Below are 25,852 nucleotides of genomic sequence, written 5' to 3'. Positions count from 1 at the left end.
CTGAGAGAATTTCTCTCCATGTCTCATGGAGCAGAGCTGGGTCACACAGTCCCACATAGATGAAACAGGCCAGCAGGGGTGGGCACGGGATCAGTATTTCCTGGCTAGCTGGCACACTGCTATTATGCTCTGGAAGGCAGAGAAACAATGCTTTTAGTGAACAATTAGCTGATCTGCAATCTAAAAGGCAAGGATATACATGTGAGCTTACAACCTTCTCTGCTACTCTGCCCGGCCTTCTGTACCTAGTGGTTTGGATCCACCGGCACAGGGCAATCTGCTGGGCGCCTGTCCTTAGGCTGGAGGTGAGAGATCCTCTCACCTCATTCAGCCTGGGAAGGAGGCAGGGAAGAAGCAGGGGGACCTTTACATAGCCACTTTACAAACCTACCACAGCCCTGCCACGCAGTGCAGTTTGGCCAAAACACTTCTCAGAATGAGCAATTATGAACTGCTGGTTTTCAGGAATTTTTTAAACAAAGGATTTGAAAAGCTGAACCACTTTGCTCCTGACCTCCCCACGTGAGAGTAGGCAGCGAACGGGCGGAAGGAAGCAGGAACCGGGAACGATTGCAGCCTCCGCGGAACCTTCCCAGGATTCCTGTCCGCTGAGTAACAGCACCCGGGGTTGGCAGTTTGCCCCGGCTAACGGCTCCTGTGGGATGCGCGCTGGCTGATACAGGGCCAGGGCTTGGAACAGCTACCCCAGGGCCACTGAAACCGGTTTTATGGAAGACGCTGCCTGTGTTAAAAGCCAAGTGCACTCAAATATGGAGGAGCCTCCAGTAGCAGAATCAACACCAACCACATCTTTTCAGACCCACGCAGCCATGGAACTCCAGGCGCTTGGTTCACCCGGAGCAGGGGAAATGCATCTGCCTGTCTGGAGACTGTACACTTGTGTGACCTAGGAGGATTATGCACACAGCTGATGTCTACTCGGATCAAAAGGCCTAACTGGATCAACACGTGTCCGCGTGGCTCTGGTTTACACAGAGGTGTGAGGGCTGCTCACCGCTCAAAGAATTTTTTTTTTTTTTGCACTACTAAGGATTGAACTTACAACCTTTGCTTTGAGCCACATCCCCAGCCCCCACCTTTCTTTCCCCTTCCTTTGAGATAGAATCTCACTAAATCATCTAAGCTGAGCGGGAATTTGCAATCCTCCTGCCTCAGCCTCCTGGTGTGCTGGGATTACAGGCGTGCACCACATGCCTGGCTTTAAACATTCCTTCGTGTAGGTCTTTTCATTAAGAATTGCTCGGGGAACTACAGTTGGACCTGAGGGGTAGATAGCATATTGAAGCTATAAGTCCCTGAGTTTGATCCCCAACACTACAAAAGCGAAACGAAAACAAAACCAAAAACCCTGGTTTGTGATGCATTCAAAATCTAAGCCAGCTCACACTCATGGTCAAAGCACTGCAGAGCGAGGCCGACCTGGGTCAGCACAGGCCCAAGGAGCTTCCTGGGCTCAGGGGGAGGACAGCTCAGCTGTCACAGCCGCTAACAGGTGGTGTAAAACAATAGCCCCGCTGGCTCGGCTTGCTTCCCACATCCGTCTAGCAGCCCAGAGTCCAGCCAGACAGCACCAGGGAGCCACACAGGCTGCCACACCACTCCGGGGCCCCACCAGCACCCGCAGCCCATGGAGGCCCGGCCCTTCCTCCTGCTCTTCGGCCTCTGCTCTGGTAAGTGTGGCCCCCACACTATAGTCTTTATTTCTTTGATGGGAATTCAGAATGGCAGGCAGACTCTCTGCCGGTTTCTTCCTGATATTGGCTTGATTTTGTTTGTTTTTTGTTTTGTTTTGCAATCGGGAATCAAACTTATTGACTGGGTTTTGAACAAAGATTTCTAGATTGTGTTACCCATTTTACATGGGAGCTGCCTGGTCAAAGGCCACAAGGTAGACCTTCAGTTCTGTCCGTGCCTGGCGTCACCTTGAGGTCACTTGTGGAATCTGGACCATTGAGGGACCTTGTCAGCATCCTGGGCTTCTCTCAAACCTGAACAACCAGAGAGATACGGCACAGGAATTTACAATACAAGTTACTGAGTTAGCAAGGCTTTTGCTGCTCTAGAAGAGTTCGAAAAATGAAGAGGATTGATTGACAGCTACAAGTGTAGGAAGAGAAACCAGCTAATAACTGTAACTAAGCTCCACGGAGATGAAATAATTTGTAAAAATTATTTTTAAACTTCTGAAGTTAAAAAAATAAAGTCCAAGGGGCTGGAGGTTTAGCTCAGTGGCATAAGTGCCTGCCTGGCAAGCGCCAGGTCGTGAGTTCAATCCCCAGTACCAAAAAAAAAAAAAAAAAAGAAAACAGTCCATCCCATTGCATACCTGCCTACTTCCTTTTAAAAGGATGTTACTCTATGTAGGATTGGGCTTGAATTGAAACTATAGAACCTTGCACAGCCTTTATCCTGCCCGCACTCCATTCTGGAATGTGTCACAATGTAGCCACTGAAACCCTATCCTGAATCTCAGATTTTTGGTAGAGGGAAAGAGGAGATGCTTGCTGATTGCCTCCTGAAAAACTGGTGATATCATCCCAGCCGAGAGGCAAGGTGCCCAACACCCTGTGATTTCTCTTCTCTAATACTGCTCTAACAACACAGGCCTTCTGGGCAAGAGGGGAAGAGTTGCATTATTAAATTTTTTTCAGTAATAAAGTTGAGGGAAATAGGCCAAAGTCAGATAAGTTATATCCTGTGGGATTTGGACTCAATCCAACCAAAGCTGGTCTGGTACACACTTGTGTGCACACACATGTGTCCCTACATGTGTTTGCAAGCTCCATGCTCAGTGAAAATTCTTTAGTTATATGTGTCTATAAAAATAGTTAAGAGGTCTCTTAGGATACCAAAGACCTCTAAAAAATGCATGTTTAGCTATTAAAAGAAGTATGTGATATGTATTTTGGGTGTGTTGCTATTGATTCCCATGGCTGGCTCACAGGAGTTTAGATCCAGATGGGGCAGCCCAACCTGCTCAGTGTTTGATTGTAAGGAATTTTTGGAAAGATACGAAATGACCTGCCCAAATCACTTCGTTTATAAATTTCGGATTGTGATCATTTGGAGATTTGGTTTGTTACATGCATCATTTGAAAGCCTGAACCTGCCAAAGTAGCAAGAGATACAGCATCAGATTGAGGTAAGAATTACCTAAGGTGGCTATTAACATTTCCAATTTCCTTTTTCCCCCAACCCAAGGGGCTCTTTCCTATATAAAAATATAGACTGAACCAGTATGATATAAAAAGCACATTTTGAAATTGTGGTTGAATTCTCCTACTAAGAATGAGCTCTTCATGGGCAAAATTCTCCTTCATTTCAAGTACACATTTTCCTGTGCTAGCTTAACACATGACCTTCTCAGTTCTATTTCTATAGCACTTTTCTTTCCAAGCTTTTCCTCTCTTCCGCCTCCAGAGTCTAAGTACTTCACTGCATGTTACTTTCCAACTAGTTCGCAGTTACTTATGTAAATCACAAATGAAAATCCCCATGAGGGTAGATAGAGACAGGATTCATGCCAGTTCACCTTCCCATATCTCTAAGCTCCTAAAACAAAATTTACATACAGCAAACACTCAACAAGTATTTGATGAATGAACAATGTTAGCATCTGAATAAAGACTGCCAGTATAATTTGCAAAAAGGAGGAACTTTGGAGTGATTTATTTGTCTGTTTATTTTTACCTGGCCTTTTAATGAAAGTTAAATATACTATGCTGCATAAAGAACTGGTCCGACTCTCCAAACCATATTACAGTTGTAAAGGAAATCATAGAATTTCCTTCCAGTCCTGTAAATTTTCTGTCCTCTTGGCCTGGACCAATGAAACCAATCTGATCTGGGTATGGTGGTGCACACCTGTACTTCTGGCACTCAGGAAGGCTAAGACGTGAGGACTGCATATTCAGCTCCCGCCAGGCCAAACTAACAAGACCCTGCTTTAAAAAAAATGGTTGGAGATGGAGCCCAGTGCCACAGTTTTCTTGGGTTCAATCCCCTAGGACTGAAAGAGAAAAAAAGGGAAAGAAAAGGAGACCTATTTAGAAATTCCTTACGGGAGGAACAACACATCTTGTCGTTGGCTGAGTGGGGGTTAAATGTCACTACATTATTGACAATCTGGACGATAGCTTTGCCAGACAGTTTTCTGATAGATTTTCTGTGACATACTTCTGACTGTCTGCTCCACTCATTGCTTTATAGTATGTTCCTTCTATCAAATGGGAATAAACAGTCTTCAAAATTCACAGCCCAGGTCAGTGTCAGAACAGTCAGGGCACTCAGTGATCATCCCCGGGTCCCAGTCCCCATGGTGGCATAGGTGCAGGATGGCCATGGTCCGGGGGCTCAGCGGGGCACCCCCAGCACTGGGTCTTTAATAACACACTCCCTTGAAAGGTCCCTGAATGAAGGTGGCTCGGGGAGGTGCTCTGTGAAAGCTCTGCGTGGTTGGGCACCTTTAGTCTCCTTGGAAACTTTCTATTTCAGAAAACTTGGGAAACTACAAATGGGAAGTTGAGAGAGGTCAGGGGTTTCCTAACAGAGTCTGTGTTCATCAGCTTTTCATTGCTGTGTGTAAATTCTTGGGAAATGCAATTTAAAGAGGGAAGGTTTATTTTGGCTCACAGTTTTGGAGATTAGTCCATGGTAATTTGGTTTCATGGCTCTTAGGGCTGTGGTGGGGCGGAACATCTTGGCAAAAAACATGAGGTGGAGTAAACCAGATCATCTTCTGGTGGCTAAAGAGGAGAGAGACAGGGAAAAGCCCAGAGGAAGGGGGAAGAGGATGACTTACAGTCCCCAGGGCAGCCCCAGGACCACTCCCTTCAGCAAGGCCCACCTCCCGATCAGAGCACATTCAACTCTGAACTCAGTAATGGGTACATGAAGCCAGGGCCCTCCCCATCCAAAACCCCACTGGGAAGACAGGAGCTACCAGAGGAGCTTCTTAGACCAAACCATCACACGAGGGTAAAACAAAGATAAACTATGCTGAAAGCTTCAGAAGTCTGACTACAACTGGTATAGCTATCTTTAAGGAGCAGTGTCATCCCCTCTCTAACTGGCAAGGGAACCATAACAGACCTGTAATTCCAGCACCCTGAGGCAGAAGAAGGAAGATCATGAGTTCCAGCCCAGCATGGGCAAGTTAGCAAAACCCTGACTCAAAATAAAAAATAACACAAAGACCTTGAGTTCAATCCCCCGTCTGTTTATCAGTCTGTCTGTCTGTCTGTCTGTCTCTCTCTGTCACACAAGAAAAAAGAAATAAAAGTATCTGGCATGCAAGTTGTATTGTGTTGACAATTATCTTAATTGACTAATAAAAATTAGAAAAAAGATAATTACTTTTTACACAATATTTTGTTTATAATATTTTGTTTCTCCTTCAGTCCCACAAACTTAGGACTGAAGGAGAAAAATGATTGAGAAAAATGATAACCTGTCTTAGAGATAATCAGTTAATGCTACTGGGCAAAAAGGGACAGGAACTCATTCGTTAACCTTTGGAGTTTTGTTAGCCCGTGGAGAAGTCACAGCCTCTGCTGCTGCCCGGGGTTAGGTTGCATGCATCAGGGCAGATGAGCCGCATGTCTACTTCCTCTGATAGTGTGTGTGCTACAGCTTGAGTTACAAAAGAGCCTCAGAAGGCACCTGTTGGAATTCAGGACACATTTTCTGCAGGGATAAAGGCACACACAGTTGTAGGCTCCAGGAGAGCCGGTGCCACACTCGTAACAGTAGAGTTGGTGCAGGGGCACAGTTCTGAATGACAGGATTCCAGTCGGGGTTTTGCCTTGCCAGCCACATGACCTTGGACAAGTGGCCCACCTCCCTGAGCTGGGAGAGCCCCACCCCAGGCTGGACAGGGAAGGCTGTGCTCCGGGGAACCACACTTTGTCCAAAAAGGAGGATACAGAAGGGTCCCTGCAATTGCTCATGGTCTAAATAGGAGCCCTGAGCCCAGGTCTGCAAAGTACAGGGCTTTCATTCTATTTAAACAGTTTAACTGAGACATTGATTGACCAGCAGCTTTTTTAAAAATTGTGTTAAAATTACATAAAAGTTACCATTTTGAGGTATACCATTCATAGCAATGAGTACATTTACCATGTTAAATAACTACTATCACCACTGGGTTCCCGAATTTTTTTCGGTTTTTCAGAAAGGAAACTCTGAACATATTAAGTAGTTGTTCCCCCACCCAGGATCTAGCAACCACTAATCCAATAATCTTTCAATCTCTGTAGGTTTACCTACTCCGGAACTCTCATACATGGAATCATACAATATGTGCCCTTTCTGTTTAGGTTTTCAATTATTAAAATGTTTTCAAGGTTTGTCCATGCTATGGCATGGGTCAGTATTCCATTCCTTTTTGTAGTCAAATAATATTCCAGTGTCTTGATATACCACAATTTGTTCATCCCCTTATCTGTTGACGGACACTTACTTCTTTCTTTTGTGTGTTGCAAATATGCCGTTATTCTGTCGGATGCGCACCAGGAGTGGGATGGCCGGGCTGCGTGGTAACTGCTTAACTTGCAGAGAAGCAGCCTTGTTACATTCCCACCAGCAACAGACCTGAGAGCTCAGTCTCTCTCCACAACTTCACCAGCACTTGTCACTTTCCATTTTGTCAAATATGGCCACTCCAGGGCATGCAAGCCAGCACCCAGTTCCAACTCTTCGCAGTGTCATGAGCTCTGAGGCCAGCCCATCCAAGACTTCATCACCTATGGCCACACTGTAATACTGACACTGACTTTCCACGCTCATTTGTGCATGTATGTATGCGTGTGTGTGTGTGTTTCCCTGGCAAATTTGATTCAGCCAGGGCCTGTTGTAAGGAATCCACCTGTCTAAAAGCCAAGCCCCCACTGTGGCTAGGAAGGGACCAGCAACTGTTCCGGGAAAGGAACTTAAAACAGTAAAAGCTGTGCTCCTGAGCCCTGCGACCGAGGCCTCGTGTGCCTTCCCTAAGGTGGTTCCACCTCGGTTCCTCCTGTGAGGGAGGCAGAGTGGGATGCAGAATCTGACAGAGGATGTGTCACTTGCTGTCCAGCTGGCCTTGTCCTGGGCTCCGAACATGAGACCCGACTGGTGGCAAAGCTGTTTAGCAACTACAGCAGTGTGGTTCGGCCAGTGGAGGACCATCGCGACGCAGTGGAGGTCACCGTGGGCCTGCAGCTCATCCAGCTCATCAACGTGGTGAGCAGCACTTGGGGACCCCTCAACACCCAGCCCTCACACCCCAGCACAGCCCCCTTGGGCTCTCTGTTCCACCTCCTGAAGATGCAATCTCCTCTTTTTTCAGGATGAAGTAAATCAAATTGTGACAACCAATGTTCGTCTGAAACAGGTAATTCAACGAGATATTGTAATTGCTTTTTTTTTTTTTTTTGTATACTGGTGATTGAACCCAGGATCCTTGCACTGAGCTACATTCCCATCCCCTTTTAAAAATACTTTTTGAGAGAGGTTTCTAAGTCACCCAAGTGGGTTCAAACTCCAGTCATCCTGCTTCATCCTCCCAGAGTGCAGGGATTACAGGCCTGGGCCATCACAATCTTTTGACGTTGTTTCTATTCACCCTGAAATTAAACCTGGGCCCAGAGGGACTCATGCAAATAACAACTATAAATACCAAAATGTTAACAGCAGACACTGTACTGGGGTACAGATCCTGTTTGTTTCGGGGCTTTACTTTGGATTTTTCCTGTGTGTATTATTTTGCTGGGGCTGCCATAACAAAGTACCACAAACCAGGAGGCTTAAACAACAGAAAGTTATCATCTCTTGGTTCTGGAAGCTGGCAGTCCAAAGCCAAGGGTTTGGCAGTATCAGTTCCTTCTGAGGTCTATGAGCACAGTCTGTTCCAGAACTTTCTCCTGGGCTGGGTGGATGGCTGTTCTCATGCTCACGTGGCATTCTCCTTGTGTGCGAAGTATACGCATGTCTAAGTGCTCCCTTCTGCAAGGACAGTTAGGGACTAGAGCCTGCCTTACTGACTGCATTTTAACGTAATTCCTCTGGAAAGATCCTTTCTGCAAGAGATGTCACATTCTGAAGTACTGGGGTCAGCACTTCTGCATACAAACTCCAGGGGACCACTACTCAACCCATACTTTTTCCAAATTTACTACAATAGGCATATATTATTTTTATAATAAAGGAAAATAAATAATTTTTAAATGACAGTACTGCTTGAAGAAAATATTCATACTAAGGTTGTCCACCTCCTGTGAGGGTGGCAGTGTGGCCTGGTGGACCTGCCACCTCCCAGTCCTGTGACCCAGTGGTCCCTTTGTTTCATCTGTAAAGTGGAGTCATTAATCCCTCATCCCATGGAGCTGCTGTGAGAACTGAGGGACTCAGGAGCTCAGTACAGTATCTGGTGAAGGCTGCTAAGTTTGTTGTTACTGTTTACTAAAGTGAAGGCTGAATTCTGGGCAAAATCTGTCTTACCAAAGCACGATTTCTCATACTCTCCGACTTAACCAGGCCCACCAGGGCTCTTGATCATCCTAGATTTTTTTTTTAAAAATGCTTTTGTCTTTTTAATTGGCTAAGTGTCTTTATTTCTAGCAATGGGTGGATCACAACCTAAAATGGAATCCAGAGGACTATGGCGGTGTGAAAAAAATCCACATCCCCTCAGAAAAGATCTGGCGGCCGGACCTGGTTCTGTATAACAAGTAAGCAAAAGGGACAGGTAGGGATCTGCCTGCGGGGGCACTCAGTGAGGGGTGGCACTGTTAACATTAAATAACCCTTAAAACCCAGAGCCACGCGGACAGGCTAGGGGGCCATATGGTGCTTGTGTTATGAATAGAAGCAATTATGGAGCCAAATGGAATCAGGGCTGTGGGAGGGGGACATTTGATCCCGAGAGCTCCTGAGGGATGTGTGGCATTAGCCGAGGCGCCCAAACTTCCTATCCCCGGGTCCTTGGAATCAAATGTCCTGGCTACTAAACAGGTCTGCCCTTGGGAGGAGGGTGCTACTCATCACATCCTGAATGCCACCCCGACACGGATGGCCTCGGATGCCTCCGTCGCCCAGCACTGGGCCCCGTGACAGACTGCATGTTGTGAAATTCTAATGTGATTCCAGACACTTTGGTTTAATGACACATTCATTATCATATGCCCTTCATTTGTCAGGGAAGGTTCATTTCAGACAGCACCCTTCCCAGGCAGAAGGGCTGTCGCCAGCCTAGAGGATTTATGGCCTGACATCACACAACATGTTCGGGGAGTGAGCTGCACCTCCCAGCAACAGGGGGTGGGGCAGCAATGGAGACAAACCCTGGACAGTGGCCTCCCCAGCTTCTTCTTTGTTTTCCGGGGTGGGGGAGGGTGGTGGTGCTGGGGAGTGAAGCCAGGACCTTGTGCATGGAAGGCAAGTGCTCTCCCACTGAGCCACCCCTACGCCCCAGCTTTGATTTTCTACTATATATTGGCCAGTTAGACTCCCAGGAGTCAAATCAACCAATCAGTGGTATATCTGTTGGGGCAAATATGTTGATAAAACAGTGTCTGCATTACATTCCTCTTTCAGTAAAAAAAACTGGGGCAAGGAATTGAAGTCTGGTCCTATGACTGGCTCACTCAGAACACCTCGATGGGTAGAGAACCCCACTTTTGCTGTTCCTAGGGAGAGACTTAGACCATCCTCTGGCCTTTTGCTCTCCTGGGCTTTTGGAAGCGCCCAATGCCTATAATGTTCCAAAGAGCCTCCCTTCAGTCCTAAGAAAAAAATCAAGAGGAAGAAAAATCTCCAGATTTATGATAGGAGGGAACAATATATGCCATTTTGCCCCTGAAATCCCTCAGGAAATCCCCACCTACAGATTCAATGTGTATTGTTCTTAATTTTTTTTCTTTTGTGGTGCTGGAACAGAACCCAGTGCCAGCTGTGTACCAGGCATGCACTTGGCCACCACCAAGCTGCAACCCCAGCCTTTGCTACCTATCCTACCTACTGTGCTGCTTTTTGCAAAGTCCCTGGATACAGGTTGTTTGCAGGAGAGTAAACTGCCCACTGAATAAGATCTGCAGGAGCAGCTCATTAGTACTTTTAAAAAAAATTAAGATATTATTGCCAGCATTGGAAAATCAGGAAATAACATATTAAAATCTGGACTGGAAAGTCCAACACTTAAAATTTTGCAAGTTTTCAGGTTGGGATGTGGCTTAGTGATAGAGCACTTGCCTTGAACATGATCTCCAGCATTTACCCTCCCCCACCCCAGAAATATTTAAGCAAAGAAATCTTGATTTGTATCTCCTGAGCAAATATCCAAATATCTGGGACAGTGGGCCTCTTTCCTGCATGGGCAGCACAGGCGGCTGGCATGGGGGTTCCTATCTGTTTCCCAGTCTCACCTGTATGCTTCCTCACTTGGAGACACCTGAGTGTGAGGCCCCACCCCTCTGAGTTCTAAATTGTTCTTAAAGGTGAAAGGGCCCCTTCCATAGCCTGTTTGTTACAGTAATGAACCACTGAAGGTGTTTCACTGCACCCAGCACAGCTCTCAAAGTTCCTGGGGGATGAAGTGTGAGAGGATGAGAAAATAAAGAGATGAAAGCTGAGGTCAGGTGGAGCCTTCTTTCTTGATGGGAGGAAAGGCACTGCTCAAGCAGTGCGGGGCATTTATTTATACACTGGGGAGACTGATGTCAATTTCAACTCCTCTGTTTTGCAACTTTGTATGGCTCAGCTGAGCACCTCACTTTGTGGGAGCTGGAACACCTTGTTTTACTTGGTTCACTTCTAGCTCTAGTGTTCTCAGGGCTAGCCTTGCTTTACCCCCACACAATCCATTGCTGTCCAGCTTCAGCCACCCCCTGCAGTGTTTTTATTTCAAAATTCTAAATTTTTCCAGCTAAGTCTCAAAGCATGTTGGGAAAGGGTAACATTACAAATTACCACCAGGAGGCTGGGGATTTAGCTCCAGGGTCTAGCACCTACCTGGCGAGTGTGAGGCTCTGAGTTCAATTCCTAGTACTCCCCCCTACCACCAAAAAAAATACAGCACACAAATACCATTGGTATTGGGAATGAAAAGCAAGAGGGCAGTGGACCCTTTTACCTGCTATTTCTTGAAACCTGTAAAGTCCCACTTTCCTCCATAGATGCTCTGACTTGGGGCTTAGACAACACTTAGGAGTCTCCGCTTTTAACAAGCACCCCAGCAATTCTTAGTACAAGGCAAATTTGGGAAACATTGCTCGAGATTCAAAAACACTAACCGAAAGAAAGCTTCTAACTTAGCACCTGAGTAATTCACAGCTCAGGTCTTGTTAACGTCTCTGTGGAGAGGGAAGGCTCCTCGGGCACTTGGAGCCATTTTCCTCTCTTCCCTTGTTTGCAGTGCAGATGGTGACTTCGCCATCGTCAAGTTCACCAAAGTACTCCTGGATCACACGGGCCACATCACGTGGACACCTCCAGCCATCTTTAAAAGCTACTGTGAGATCATTGTCACCCACTTTCCCTTTGATGAGCAGAACTGCAGCATGAAGCTGGGCACGTGGACCTATGATGGCTCTGTGGTGGTCATCAACCCGGTGAGTGGTGGCTGCATGATGAGCTGCTTTCAGGGAACGTGTTATTTGGCTACCCAGTTCTGTTACCAGATAGTCATCAGCTCTTAGTGCGTTAGAATCTGGAAATCACCTGGTTTGATGATTCTCAGTGTGTGTGGAAGGCTCTTTATGCGGTACACATGACAAACTGGGAACTTAAATGAATTTTCCATGCTCAGCACTGCCTCAAGAATTCTGATTTGATCTATCTGGGGTGGGACTAGGGTGCCAATATGTTTTAATGCTCCAAGATGACTCAAATATAGAGCAAAATGAAGACTCTCAGTAGTCCAAACTCCTTCGTGCAATACAAAAGGAACCTGAGACCCCCAAATCAGCAGTGTCCCAGAGTCCCTTCCAACCTGTGAGTCGCTGGGGTGGAGACTGTTGTCTTGTTGCTGTTGATTATAAAACCTTGCATGACTCAGCTGGGATTTCACCTCATTTCATCCTCAGGAAAGCGACCAGCCAGACCTGAGCAACTTCATGGAGAGCGGGGAGTGGGTGATCAAGGAGGCCCGCGGCTGGAAGCACTGGGTTTTCTATTCCTGCTGCCCCAACACCCCCTATCTGGACATCACCTACCACTTTGTCATGCAGCGCCTGCCCCTCTACTTCATTGTCAATGTCATCATCCCCTGCCTGCTCTTCTCTTTCTTAACCAGCCTGGTGTTCTACCTGCCCACGGACTCAGGTGGGTGCACTTGTCATGTCTGCTGCTATTTTAGGGTGAGCCAGAAATAATCGTGTGCTAGCAACCAGAGGCACATGGACCCCGTCAGCATCACAGAGGGAAACTCTCTTAGTGGCCGTGTGGGGGGCTGAATGTGATGTGGGTGCAGCTCACAGGTGGACAGACATTCGGAGCAGACCCTGAACATGGACACCTCTAGCTCAGTCCAGTTCAAAGCAATTAGCCACTAATATTTGCATGCTCTGCACCAACTGTGTGCCCAGAGACGTGCTGCATGCGTCACATGAGCAGACTCTCTCTGTGTGCCTCCCCCGTGAAGTCACATCCGGGCCTTGCGTCTTCACTCACTGCAGAAAAGAGCTTCTGCTATCTGTTTTCCAGATGGCGGTGTCTGTACCCATGAGACCATGCTTCCCTAGTGGCAGCTCTTCCTCACATGTTATCCTGGACAACTTACTTACCTCTTACCGCAGAATCACACCTGTGGTATAATTGCATCAAACATCAATAATCCAGCGGGAAGGGGGAAGGGGACCCATATGCCCGCCCGCAGGTCCCTACTCATAAACAGTTTATGGCAGACAAGTAGGGGGAAAAGAAGGTGCCAAAAGTCTGCAAATTCATGACAGGTAGACATTTTATCAAAATGATGTTAAAAAGCCACCAGGGTTTATAGCCAACTTTCCAACAAGGAAAACATGAATCATTCAAAAAATGTGCATTGAGCATGTGTTTTGTGGTAGGAAGAGCATGTTGAGGGCTTCCCGCCCTCCAGGTCAGACCTGACAATTTCTTGTTTGCATCTGCTGTGCATCCTGCATTTACAGTCACCCCTGGTCCTGTGGGGGATTGGTCCCAGGACCTCTCTGGATACCACAACCTGCGTGTGCTCAAGTCGCGTATATCACATAGTGTAGTATTTGCTATGGCCCACGCCCATCCTCTCTAGATCACATATAGTACACCACACTATGTAAATGCTATGTGAACACTCCGGAAAGTGGGACAACACAAGGCTTCCCGGAACACCAGCAGCAAGACTGGACCAAGGACAGTGACCTCCCAGGATTCTCTGCTGCATCCTAAGTAGTCAAACTCCAGAAAGACACCCCAGTACCCTTCAGCCCCAACCAATCTTGCTCAACCTTGCTCGCCTAGCCAGGACCCCTGAGCATCAGGGTCTGAAGAAAAAGGGGTGGCAGGGATTCCTGGTCCCTTAATACGAAAACAAAACAAAGCAAGGAGTAAGTGAGAAGGCAAATTCTCTCCTAGATAAAAGTGGAGAAGGAGCAGAGCGATCAGAAGATTACTCAGCATGCCAAGGGACATCCCCTTTGCCCCCCAAATTTTGTCCTTGGTTTTGGTCCTGCAGTTTTGCACCCATACTGAGAGAAATGCATGAATTCTCCCAGATGCCCAGCGTCCTGCTGCAGAACAAGTGGACCAGGCTGGTTGACCTTCGCAAAGTATTATGCATTCTGCTGCAGAAGGGTCTAGCTTGCCAACCCAGAGCTCACAGGGCTCACTGAGTTCCGCCAAAAAGCAAAACGCTAGGCCATGAGATGAAGTGGCTGGCTGTCTCTAATAGAGATGCTTGCCACCGCGGTCGTGAGTAAAGTGCGGAGGTCATGCAGGAAGTTCTGCAGAAAGAGTCTTCAGGGTAATATTTTGAGAACATGCCAGTCAGTCATGGTTTTAGTAGTGAACAGGCTTGAAGGGCTGCCCTAATAAAGTAGCACAGTCTGGGTGGCTTAAACAAAGAAGTTTATTTTCTCACACTTGCTGGAGGCTGGAAGCTGAGATCAAGGGCTGGTTTCTTCTGACCTTGGCTTGCAGACGGTCTGTCCCGTGCATGTCTGTGTTCCCATTTCCTCTTATGGGGACACCAGTCATATTGGATAGAGACCCCCGACTTGTTTTACCTTAATGACATCTTTACAGGCTCTGTTTACAACTTCTGTCACATTCTGAGGTCCTGGGGTTTAGGATTTCAACACTTAAACGGGTGAGCTCTTGGGCTTCTTGTTTTCATCTCTCCAGGAGAGAAGATGACGCTGAGCATCTCTGTCTTACTGTCCTTGACCGTGTTCCTTCTGGTCATCGTGGAGCTGATCCCTTCCACCTCCAGCGCTGTGCCCTTGATTGGGAAATACATGCTCTTCACCATGGTGTTCGTCATAGCATCCATCATCATCACCGTCATCGTCATCAACACCCATCACCGCTCCCCCAGCACCCACGTCATGCCCGAGTGGGTGCGGAAGGTGAGTGCTGACCTCACCGCGGTGAGGACCCCCGGGTTTTCCCTTAGACACAGCCTGTGGAGCTCCAGAGGGCATGGGGTGTGCCGAGGAACTAGGAGTCCTTCCTGGGCCTCAGAGGAGTTGGGGGAAGGAAATTTCCGTGGCTTCTTTCTAGGGATAACTTATACAGCCTTCCCAGGAAAAGAGTAGGAAACAGAATTAATAAAGCCCACCTCAAATTCCGGCTTGAAGAATATCTTCAGAGATGAATTTTGTGCTGTGACATTGTCAAGATTTCTGTGTGTCTTCCAGTTTATGAAGAGACAGGCTTTTGTTTCTGCTGGTATCAGTAGGAAATAATAAAGGCTAGAGGTGGAGGAGGGAGTACAGAATGTCAGAAAGTGAATTTCAGTGAGGAATATGGTCTCAAATATTCACGCTGTTGACTCAAAAAGAGTTAACATTTCAAACATGAAATATGTCCCCCTTTCCTTCCTTCTATTTATTTATTTTGGTGGTGCTGGGGATCGGGGAATAAACCTAAGGCCTCACACATGGCAGGCAAATACTACATTGCTATTGGAAATGTTCTTTCTCACGATTAACTATCTCTGCAAGGACTGTTAGATGGCTCCTGGAAATGCCTTTACTGCATTTTCTTCATGCACAAGGAACACAGGAGAACAGTGCAGGTGTTTTGTGACTGTATTTGAGGCAGAGGGATCCTTTATTTAATCACAAATTCCTGAGAAGTCATTGCTAGGAGCTTTCCGTTGATGTCTTGTGAGGTCGCTCCCCCTGGTGGCGAACGGCTCACATTACAGCAGCATCACCTGCCCTCGGTAATTTGACGGGCCGCAGGGTGTGTATGAAGGAATCTGAGAATGTCTAGTACAGTTCTTTTCTGTTAAGGACAAAGAGGCTGAGGCCCAGAGATGCAGGCTAACTTGCCAGCATCACAATGATAATCAAAGACAGTTTGATGCTTGTCTGTGGTGATGATAAGCTCATTCATGGATTTTTTTTTTTTTTTTGGTTAGGTTTTTATTGACACAATCCCAAATATAATGTTTTTCTCCACGATGAAAAGACCATCCAGAGACAAACAAGAAAAAAAGATCTTCACAGAAGACATTGATATTTCTGACATTTCTGGGAAGCCAGGACCTCCTCCCATGGGCTTCCACTCCCCGCTGATCAAGCACCCCGAGGTGAAAAGTGCCATTGAAGGTGTCAAATACATCGCAGAGACCATGAAGTCAGACCAGGAATCCAATAACGTAAGTGCTTAGCTCGAAATCGCACTTCTGGGTTTCGATAATCAAACACAGGAGCCCAGATGGGAGGGTTTAGCTTGTCAGATAGTTCAGCTTTCAGGTCCCAGCCACTGACCGTACATGTGCCTTAGTGACCACCTCTAGGCCACCCTAGCAACTGATCATGATGGGAATATTTTTTTTTTGTACCAATGATCAAACTCACAACTTCACGCTTGCCAGGCAGGCACTTGTGCTGCTGAGCTAAAGCCCTGGCCCATGATGGGAATAATATCATAAAAACTAAAGATCACAATGGAAGGGCCACAGAGGATGCATAGCATGAACACGATAGTCCTACGGCCACCTCTGGGAACTGTGTCTAACACTCTCCCCCCCACCAGGCAGCCGAGGAGTGGAAATACGTGGCGATGGTGATGGACCACATTCTCCTCGGAGTCTTCATGCTGGTCTGTCTCATCGGGACCCTGGCTGTGTTTGCAGGCCGCCTCATTGAATTAAACCAGCAAGGATGAGCAGGTGGCCCAGGACCAGGCAGAGCAGACCAAGGAAGAAAAGAGGATCTGCCTGCTGGGACGCACTCTCCTTTACAGACTCTCCATTTTCTGTATTTATCATGAATGATGATGATCTGTTTCCCTAAGGTTATAGTCTCGAAGTGTTCTCTTGTTTTTTTCTTCCATCCTGCTGTGTTTCTCTGGAGAGTAAACCCCTTTAGTAAATGAAATTGGATCTTTAAAAGACATGTTCTCTTCCCAGTGGTCTGGGACAGTTCTGCCCAGATAACCAAGGTTTCTGTTGCACCATTGTTGCTAATTGCTAAAGCAGTGTCCTTTGCGGAACAGCCTGTTTTGTACCTACTAGGAAAGCCCACCTACAAGGCCCAAAAAGATAAAGTATTTGCTTGAGGAAGATAAGAAACAGTAAAAAGAAAGTAAAGTAACTACATAATGGCCACCAAAATACAGACAACATCAGAAGCTCATGTTTAAAGGAAATCTCTAGAAACTGGGACATAGGGAACATTTTCTAAGGTTATTTTTTTTTTTTTGAGGAGGTCGCTGGGGATGGACCCCAGAGCCTTGTGAGGGCTGAGTGTGCACTGTATTGCTGGTGCGCACCTTTGATAGAGCATCTGGGTTTGATTCTCAGGGATTGAAGGAAACAAGTTGTAATACTGAGTGTGAGCATCAGGCATGATGGGAATCATCTCCTCTATATTGTTTTATTTCATCCCATCCCATAATGTCCCTATTTGATGAATAAGGAAACTGAATTCCGGGGAGGTGAAGTTCTTTGGTGGAGCTAGAAGCAGGAGACCTGGGCTCTGGAACCAGACCTTGAGATTCCCACTGACTCTGGCTGAGCCACTCGTCTCACTGGCTCCCTGGTCACCCAGCTTAAGGAGGCCACTCTGGGTCTCTGGCCAGTATTCCCAGCACCTCCATCTTAGCATCCACCATCATCTTCCCTCCCAATTAAGCCTTCTGTCTTCTGCTTGAGTCCTTCCACCAATCATGTTTGGGGTTCAAGTCCAATAAGCAAAATCAGAAACACATATACATATCATCATCATTTCTAAAATCCTGAAGGAATAAGACAGATTATTTCTTTTCTCCATAGTACACCTGAACCTTCAACACAGTATGAGAACCCAGAATGAGAAACTGGGTGGGGGCTCAGAAATGCCTTCAATTACCAGAAAAACCTACCCTGGGTCAGCTCCAGGGCACAGCAGTGGATGGGCTGCTGTGGGCCATCTCAGCATAGGTGTTGTCAATGCACCTCTGTTGCACACCCCCCACTCACCTGTTGCATGGCTTGTGCCATCATTTAAAGTAAGACCTGCCAGGCATGATGGTGCATACCTGTAATTCTAGCTATACGAGAGGAAGATCATGAGTTCAAGGCCAGCCTGCACTACAGAGTGAGATCTTATCTCCAAAAAATAAAAATAAAATACCTGGGAGTATTTTAGTATAAAATATTGGTAATTTGAAGGCATTTTATTTAGTATAAAGTACCTCTGTGGTTGAGCCCTTGCCTGGCATGTATAAAGTTCTGGGTTCAACCCCCCAGGGCCAAAAATAAACACAGTAAGCTTTTCAGTGTTCCCATCTCAAAGAGAAAATGGTTTGGCAGTTCCTAAAAAATTTATGTGCAGAAATACTACATGATCCAACAATTCCACTCCTAGCTACACATTCAAAGGAACTGAAAGCAGGGACACGTAAGTGTTCATACACTGATGTTCGTAGTAGCAAATAGTCAAAAAGAAGAAGCACCTGTCATAGTCATTGATGAAATTCAGAGCAGGGAGAGTAGAGACTATTGGGGCCTGGGGCAGAGGGGAGTGGGGCTTGGTGTTTAAAGGGTGTGGGTTTCATTATGGGAAGATAAAAAAGCTCTAGAGATGGATGTGGTGATGTCAGCACAACACTGTCAATGCGCTGTGCCACTGAGCTAGACACTTAAATTCTGTGCTCTATTTTTAAGAAAACAGCAAACCCTGCACCCAAGCACTGACCATAGAATCAGAGAAGAGAGTGCCAACTCACTTCATTTATGCACAAGGACCAGGGAAGTGGCCTCCCCCAGGCCACAGAGCTGGTCAGTGACAAGCCTGGTCTCCTGACTCCTGCTGTCCCGCTGTTTCCATTTCTCCCCAAGGTGACACCTCCCATTGCCCGTGATGCAGGAGGCCAGGACACGGCCCTGAGTGGACGGAGCAACACCACAATCGCCCATCTTTGGTCCTACACTGGCCCTCCCATCTGCCAAGATCTCCCTCTTCGGCCTCTCTTCCCTAAGTGAAGGCCTGGTAGCCAGAAGGCCACGGGGCAACGGGAGGGGGACAGGGCGCTGGGATCCATCCTCACCTAGAGGTGTCCCATGAGGGCCCAACCCTGGCTAGCCCTGAGTGGTCCAATCAATGAGCTTATTTCATCTTGATAAAATAAATGGTATTTATTTTAGATGAGGTCATCAGGGTTGGGCTTCGTCATGGGATTGAGGATTATGATACCTTTCCTCCCTTCCTCCCTCTGCCTGCCCTGCCCTCTTTCTTTAGGACACAAGACAGTAGCTATCTTCAAGCCAGGACCAGCAGGTGAGAGATAGAGTTTTGTTGCTTAAGCAGCCCAGCCTTGGTTTTGTCATCAAAGTCCACACTGGCCAAGGTAAAGCTGGGAGTCCAAAGCCACCATCTTACAGGGTTTCTCTCTGTAGGCGCCCCTGAGAGAGACGCCCTTCCATGCCTTGCTCCTAACACCTGCTGCCTTTGCTTGGCTTGGGCAGCAAAACTCCACTCTGCCCCATCTTCACGGCCTTTGTCCCTGTGTCTCTACGTTGCCTCCTTTTCTGTCTCTATAAGGACCCTTGTCATCGGATTTAGGGTCATCTCTAAATCCAGGATGAATTTATCATGAGACTTTGAGCTTAAATCACCCGCAGTCTGGTGCACCCCTGTAATCGCAGCTCTCAGGGAGGTTGAGGCAGGAGGATCAAAGGTTTGCGCCCAGCCTGGGTGACTTAGTGACACAGGAAGTTCCTCTCCCAGAATTAAAACAAACAAAAGGCTAGAAATATAGCTCAGTGTGAAGGTCCTTGGATCAATCCCCATTACTGCAAAAAACCAAAACCAAAACTAACCAGGAAGCACATGGGGTCCTGAGGGAGGCTGTAGGCAGATACAATCTTTCCGGAGCTCAGAAGGGAGCAGGAAGGCAGAGATCCTGGGTTTACCTCCAGACTCTCCACTTGCTCAGCCCTTCCCTGCTCCCACCCCGGCAGAAGGAGGCAGGAACCAAGGAGCGCCCCTCCCTGTGGACGCTGCCGCATTTGCATTTCCGGGGTGGGAAAGACCTAAACCTATAAACTCCAGTCCCCATCCCAGTTTGAGGCCACCAGTACTGGAGGAGATTTTCACACAAAGTGCCTGGAGGAGCTCACTGCAGCCAACGACCCCTGGAGGACAGCAGTACCCAGATCCTGATCACCAGCCTGCACGGCCTGGGTGCCAGGACACTCTGGCCAGGACAGCCTAGCTCAGGCCCATGACCCCGGCAGCTGGGTCAGCAGGAGACTCCCCAAGCTCTCATGTGCTCACAGGAGGCCTTTGCAAGATGCTGGATCATGGCAGGGCATCCTTGAAAGTGCTGTGAGGAGGTGGAGCCTGGATGGAAGAGGTGGCTCACTGCGGTGACAGGTTTATCTCCCTCCCTGGCTCCTCCCTTCCCACTCCGCTCCTTTGCCACCATGAGGTGAGTGCCTGTGCCTTCGCTGTGCCCCTCTGCTATCCTGCTTCTGCCTTGGAGCCAGCAGCTGAACCCCCTGGACCGAACCCATGAACCAAAGTAGACCTTTCCTTTCAGCATGAGCTGAAATATTGTGTCCCAGTGAGGAGGAAAGCGACTAAGACAGGACCTAAATAGGAATCTGGTGACATCTGACTCGAGCCTACCATTTAGTCCCTGGTGCTGAGCCAGTCGTTTTGTTGTGATGGTGGTGGAACCCAGGGCCTCAAGCGTGGTGGCAGGCACTGTACCCCTGAGCCGCATCCCAGCTCAGCAACCTAAATCCTTTTGTTTTCACAAATGGGCCACGACGAGCCAACCATAGGGGGCGCCGGAGGGAGAGCACATGGGAACTCTGGTACCTTCAGCTTCTCCGTTAAGTCTAAAATCATCCTTCCCACAAAGCTTATTAAAAATCAGAGCTGCGGGGCCGGGGCGGGGTTTAGCTCAGAGGCACAAGCGCCTGCCTGGCAGGTGCAAAGTCGTGAGTTTGATCCCTGGTACCCCCCCTCCCCCTCGCAAAACAAAACAAAAAAAGAGCTGGGAAGGGAAAGAGCAAGAAGGAAAAGCCCCACGTGGAGAGGATGTGGATAAACTGGAGCCCCGGGTCCTGCTGGTGGGAGTGTAAAATGGTGCCCCAGCCACGCCAAATGCTTTGGCAGTTTCCTAAGAAATTACACACAAAATAACCCAGCCTTGCATTGTCTCAGTACGACAGTTTTTGAGGCAATGTTTCTGTTCTCTGGTATATAGCACTTTGCTGTAGGGAAATTTTCACTCAGCAGTATTTTCTTCCATATCTAAGCGTTTTGACGGCTGTGTCTCAGTGTCCCCCAGAGCCTCATGCAGCCACAGGAGGGGCTCTTGCAGAGGTGGCTGAATCTAGAGTGTGTGCTTGATTCACAGCGCACCGCTAGGATTAAGGGTGAGTGAAGGGGAGTCCACTGATGGGTTGGGCACTGCCCTGGTCCCAGTAGTGAGGATACGATGGAAAGGACAGAAGTTTTCTTGCCCCCCTTGCTTGCTACCTTCTGCCCACCATGAACTGTGTCTCCTCTGCAATGCCTGTCTGCTGTGCGGCCCTGCCCTGCGGCCAGCTAATTATGGACTGAAACCTCTACAAGCTGTGAGCTAAATAAGCCTTCCCCCTTTTACCATTGGGTGTTGGATATTTTGTCTCAGCAAGAGAAAAGTAACTAAGATAAGCTCTTAGCTCCGAATCCTCCTAAAGGACAAAACCTGCACCTTAATTATATTTTCAGGTACTAGTCAGGTAGGTGCTAGAAGTACTCTGTAGAATGAAGAGAGGGGCGAATGGCTGGCCAGGCAGCCTAAATGGTCTTCAGGTTCCACTCACTGTCCACATCCTACACTCCTATAAACTGTCACAGTGTGTATGACTTCTGCTGTGTTGCTGTGAATTCTGATATCAAGATGAAACTCATATACACCTGAAACTGTTAACAAAATTGCCAGGAGGCTTCTCAACCTGACATGCATAGTTCTGGGCACAGTGGTTGTGAGCATTCCCTGAACATCTCTAAATACATCAGCTCTGATCAAACGTGTCTTTGTCCAGAAAACCTTCCCAACCACTGGCTGCACAGAGCCCGCCTTTGCTTTTTTCTTTCACCAGGAATTGAACCAAGGGCCTTTGCATTGACCTAGGTCCCCAGTTATTTTTGAAGTTTTTAATTTTAGCTGGGTGCAGTGGGGCACATCTAAATCCCAGTGCTCAGGAGGCTGAGATAACTGAATTTAAAGCCAGCCCGGGCCACATAGCAAGACTCTGTCTCAAAAAAAATGTTTAATTAAAAAAGTGATAAACTATTTTTTTAAAATAATTTTTGAGACAGGGTCTTGCTAAGTCATTCAGTTACCAAGACTGAACTTAAACTTTGGATTGTCCTGTGCCAGTCTTCCACATTTCTGGGGTTACAGGCATGTACCACCAGGGCACCTTTTTGCTTGTCTCTGCCGTACACCCTGAACCTGGCAGTCTCCTACAATGTCTACCTTGCTGATCGCTTTATGAATTTAAATCCTCTGGCCTCAACAAGGCTGTGCCCACCTGAAGAAGGCAGTTTACGGAAGCAGCTGGCTGGTTCCTGCTACCCACACTTCCTGTGGTACTTTGGGTTACTTGGCAATATCCTCCATTGTATGTGTGGGGTGACACTCTCCTCTGCAGATGCTCCCCAAACAGTGCCTCCAGAGTCAGGATTATACCCTAACCTTCCCTATCCCCCACTGAGCCCTGGGGGGTGGGGTGGGCATCTATTATGCATCTACAAATATTTATTGAATTGAATTTTCCCCATACATTTTAGTTGACACACCATTAAACTTACAATTTAAAAGCGTACAATTCAATGGTTTTGGGTAGATTCACAGGGTACACAACCACCCTCACTACACAATCCCAGAATATTTTCATCAGCATAGCGAGACTCTGTCTCAAATAAACAATCATATGTCTTGTCACCGTCATCCTCATCCTCAGGATGTTACAGTGAAGAAACTGAGACACTGAAAGGACAAAAATCCTGCCAGATCACAGTTAGAAGTGGTGGAGCCTGGATTTGAACCCAAGACAGCTGAGTTTACCACTCTGCTTCCACTTGACCAAAGCATTCAGACTTAACAACCAACAAGCAAAACCCCCAGCAAGCTCCTTTTCCATGAGGGAGGCTGGTCAGTGGTGTATCCGCCTCAGGGCTGCACTCACCCCAGAGGCTTTGCTCGTTTCCGCTGCTCCCCAGCTCTCTGTGTGCCATGTGGCTTGGCTAGGTGTCCCACTTTCTCCATACGCCCCCATCTATGCACCTGGGAACAAGGTGAGTGTCCAAACGCAGATACATCTCGGAATGTGTCGGGGAGCTCTGCGCTGGAGGGGAGCCTCTATGGGAATTGAGTGATCTGTGGGCCTCGACCCCACTGCATTCAGACCCAACCACCTCAGAAAACCATGCAGGCCAGGTCTTTCCCTTTACCAAGGTGGGCAGTGCTGCGGACCACTGGGCCTTCCATTCCCCTAACCTCCCTGTTTAAACTCCTCAGCAGGTCTTGGACTGACCTCCTCTCCCCATGGCTGTCTGCCACCCAGTCACCATGGCAGGGTGTTCCCAGAGGTCCTGAAGTTGTTCTGTGACTTCTGATTTGCAGAGTAGCTCAGTCCCAAACAACAGGCCCCTCTCAAGAATGCACCTGGTTGCAGCACTGGAAGATACTTTCTTCTCCAAAGCTAGCCGACCATGCAGAAGTCACCTTCAGAATAAATCTCCACACTGGACTTGCAATAACCAAGGTTTCTCCTGTGGCCATCAGACCCTCTGTGGGCTTTTGGAGTCTGTGGGGGTTGGTGTTGCCTCCCACTTTATGCATTTCTCTGAGTCGCCTTTCTGTTAGTTTGTGGTTTTAAGCTTCCCTGTCACCTCCTGCTTGATTCCTGAGCTGTGGCTGTCTTTCTGTCTTCCCACTATAGTTTTTCCTTCCTAGCCCTTAAAGTCTCACAGTATCACAAGAAGAATATTTCTATTCCCCATTTCACCCAAAAGATAACAGTACTCTTCACTGATTAGAAATGGTGTCTTTGAAAAGTAGGCGGAGGCTTTGACTCTGGTGACTCAAGATGTTTTTCTTTGTTGGCTTGTTTTGTTTTGTTGCTGTGTTGATGGTGAACGTGGGGACCCAGGACCTCCTGATTACTAGACAATTGCTCTGCCACTGAGCAGCACATCCCAGTTTTTGTTTGCATGTACGGTACTAGGGAGCTTGCTATGGAAAAAGTCCTGTAAGGTTTTTCTGTTGGTAAAGCAAGAAACTCTTCAAATTCATACTATTATTTGCTACCCAACTCTCGATGTCTAATTACTACATTTAATATCAGATGGCCTTGACTCTAGACTTACCTGAATTTGGGCCACTTTGTCTTTCCTCTGTAGCAAAAGAAATTGTGCATCCCAAGTTTGAAAGTTAGACTTGGTCAACATCTCAGCAAGACTGAGGTACTCGTTACCCTGAGGTACTTGGACAAACATATTGTCTCTTACTGGAAAACTCTGGGCTTACTGGAGGTTCTGCAAAACCTCCACCTTGGCTTTGGGAGTTATAAAAACATTTTAAATGTTGATGTTTACTTTTTTTCCCACTAATTATGCTATTTAGGAGAAATTCATTTTAGAAAATAACACACTGTGGGTAAAAATATTGAATTATGGCAGGAATTTTTTTTTAAATTTTATTTAAGGAGAAAAAAAGCAGAGAAAGGGTACAAGTTATACAGATTTACAGAAAAAAATAAACAGTAGGAAATCACTAGTTAATGGATTACATATTGTTATCTTAGAAATAATTGTTCAAGTTACAAAATTAAAGCTTATAAAGTAGATATTCCAACAGTGAGACTGCAAATAGTTCTGTTCAATAATCCAACAAAACTCAGTGATATCATTATCTATCTTATACACTTAAATATACATGCAGTTATATCGTTTAGAGCACTTTCTTTTCCTCTCTTTTGTACAATGACAATTACACATTTTGGGTTTTGTTGCTCCCACAGTTCTTATTACTTTTTTGGAAGGGGGTAGAACCAAATGTGACATAACAGAACAGAGTCAGTCAAATCAAAAGGGTGGACATAATAGATAATGTAAAAGCATAATACAAGGTGATCAACAATGGTTACCATAATGCCTCCCGCTATCTCTAATAGAATTGCCTATATCATCAGTTATAATAAAATTGAACAAACCAACAAAACCAAAACATTGGAGACATTATAGGTCTTCAAAAGTAGATAATAGTCAACCAGAATGGGCGTCATAATGAATCCCACTATCTTCACAGCTGTTGTCTAAACTTTCAAACCTGGTACTATCAAGCAAAACAGAATAGAGGAACCTCAGTCAAAAACAAGATGGTGAGAGTAATACAGGGCTTCAAATCAAGATAATGGAAAGTCAAAGTGGGTTACTATAATATATCCATGGCAGGAAATTTTTGATGAGTTTTTTAATAGGATTATAGTTAAATAGCACAATATTATATTGAAGCTTGAGCATAGAACAAACCTAGAAAAAGACTATTTCAGTAAAATAAACAAGGCAGCAGCCCCCTCTTGTGCTGAAATATAAGTACTACCACCAGTGAGTTAAAAAGCAGGAAACATCCCACAGCGCACATAAACCCTGCTTAAACTGAGAGCTTTTCCCAAATAGCTTTAAATCCAAGGAAAGGCTGGTGCTCAGTAACTATTTTAATTAACACTTTCACTGACATTAACCTGCACTAATTAATTCTTCTAACACGAGCACTCACTAGGTGCCAGGAATCAGGTACACCAGGGCAATCACACAGTGGCTACCCCAGCATGGCTTACGGGGTCTGCTTCACCTAAAGTCACTTTTTCCATACTGCCAGCCCCTGTCACCAGTGACCTCCGCTTTCTCCACGCTGTGATCGAGTCCGCCCTGAGCTTTCCTTCCGCCTCCCCTGATCCCAGCCAGGTGTTTCTTGTCCCCTTTCTACCTGTAAAGAAACCCTCTGAAGGCAGCAACCACGGCTTTGTTTCCCCCACAAACCCGTGGTCTACATTTGTCTGGTTAGTGTCCCAGTTCCTATATGTTCAGATTAATCTAAGCCAACCAAATCAACAGATGATAGAGTGCCACACCTGAGTAAAAAGACCTACACGAACTACAAACATGTACAAGTAAAA

The 25,852-nt window shown here is 46.8% G+C and overlaps 1 protein-coding gene across 1 annotated transcript; it reads left to right on the top strand.

Moving 5' to 3' along the window:
- The first annotated feature begins 1,523 nt into the window (after positions 1-1,523).
- Chrna1 (cholinergic receptor nicotinic alpha 1 subunit) lies at positions 1,524-16,576 on the top strand. The gene is made up of 9 exons (XM_003478585.4): positions 1,524-1,691; positions 7,094-7,239; positions 7,346-7,390; positions 8,617-8,726; positions 11,408-11,603; positions 12,078-12,315; positions 14,356-14,579; positions 15,599-15,838; positions 16,219-16,576. The coding sequence occupies exons 1-9, from the start codon at positions 1,649-1,651 to the stop codon at positions 16,348-16,350; spliced, it is 1,374 nt and encodes a 457-aa protein (XP_003478633.1). The 5' UTR covers positions 1,524-1,648; the 3' UTR covers positions 16,351-16,576.
- Positions 16,577-25,852: the final 9,276 nt, after the last annotated feature.

The sequence above is a fragment of the Cavia porcellus genome, unplaced genomic scaffold (genome assembly GCF_034190915.1).
Source record: "Cavia porcellus strain 051 isolate PalLab524CR breed Dunkin Hartley unplaced genomic scaffold, mCavPor4.1 scaffold_12, whole genome shotgun sequence".
Taxonomy (NCBI): Eukaryota; Metazoa; Chordata; class Mammalia; order Rodentia; family Caviidae; genus Cavia; species Cavia porcellus.
The sequence above is the reverse complement of the archived record's forward strand: the minus strand, read 5'-3'. Positions and strand labels throughout refer to the sequence as shown.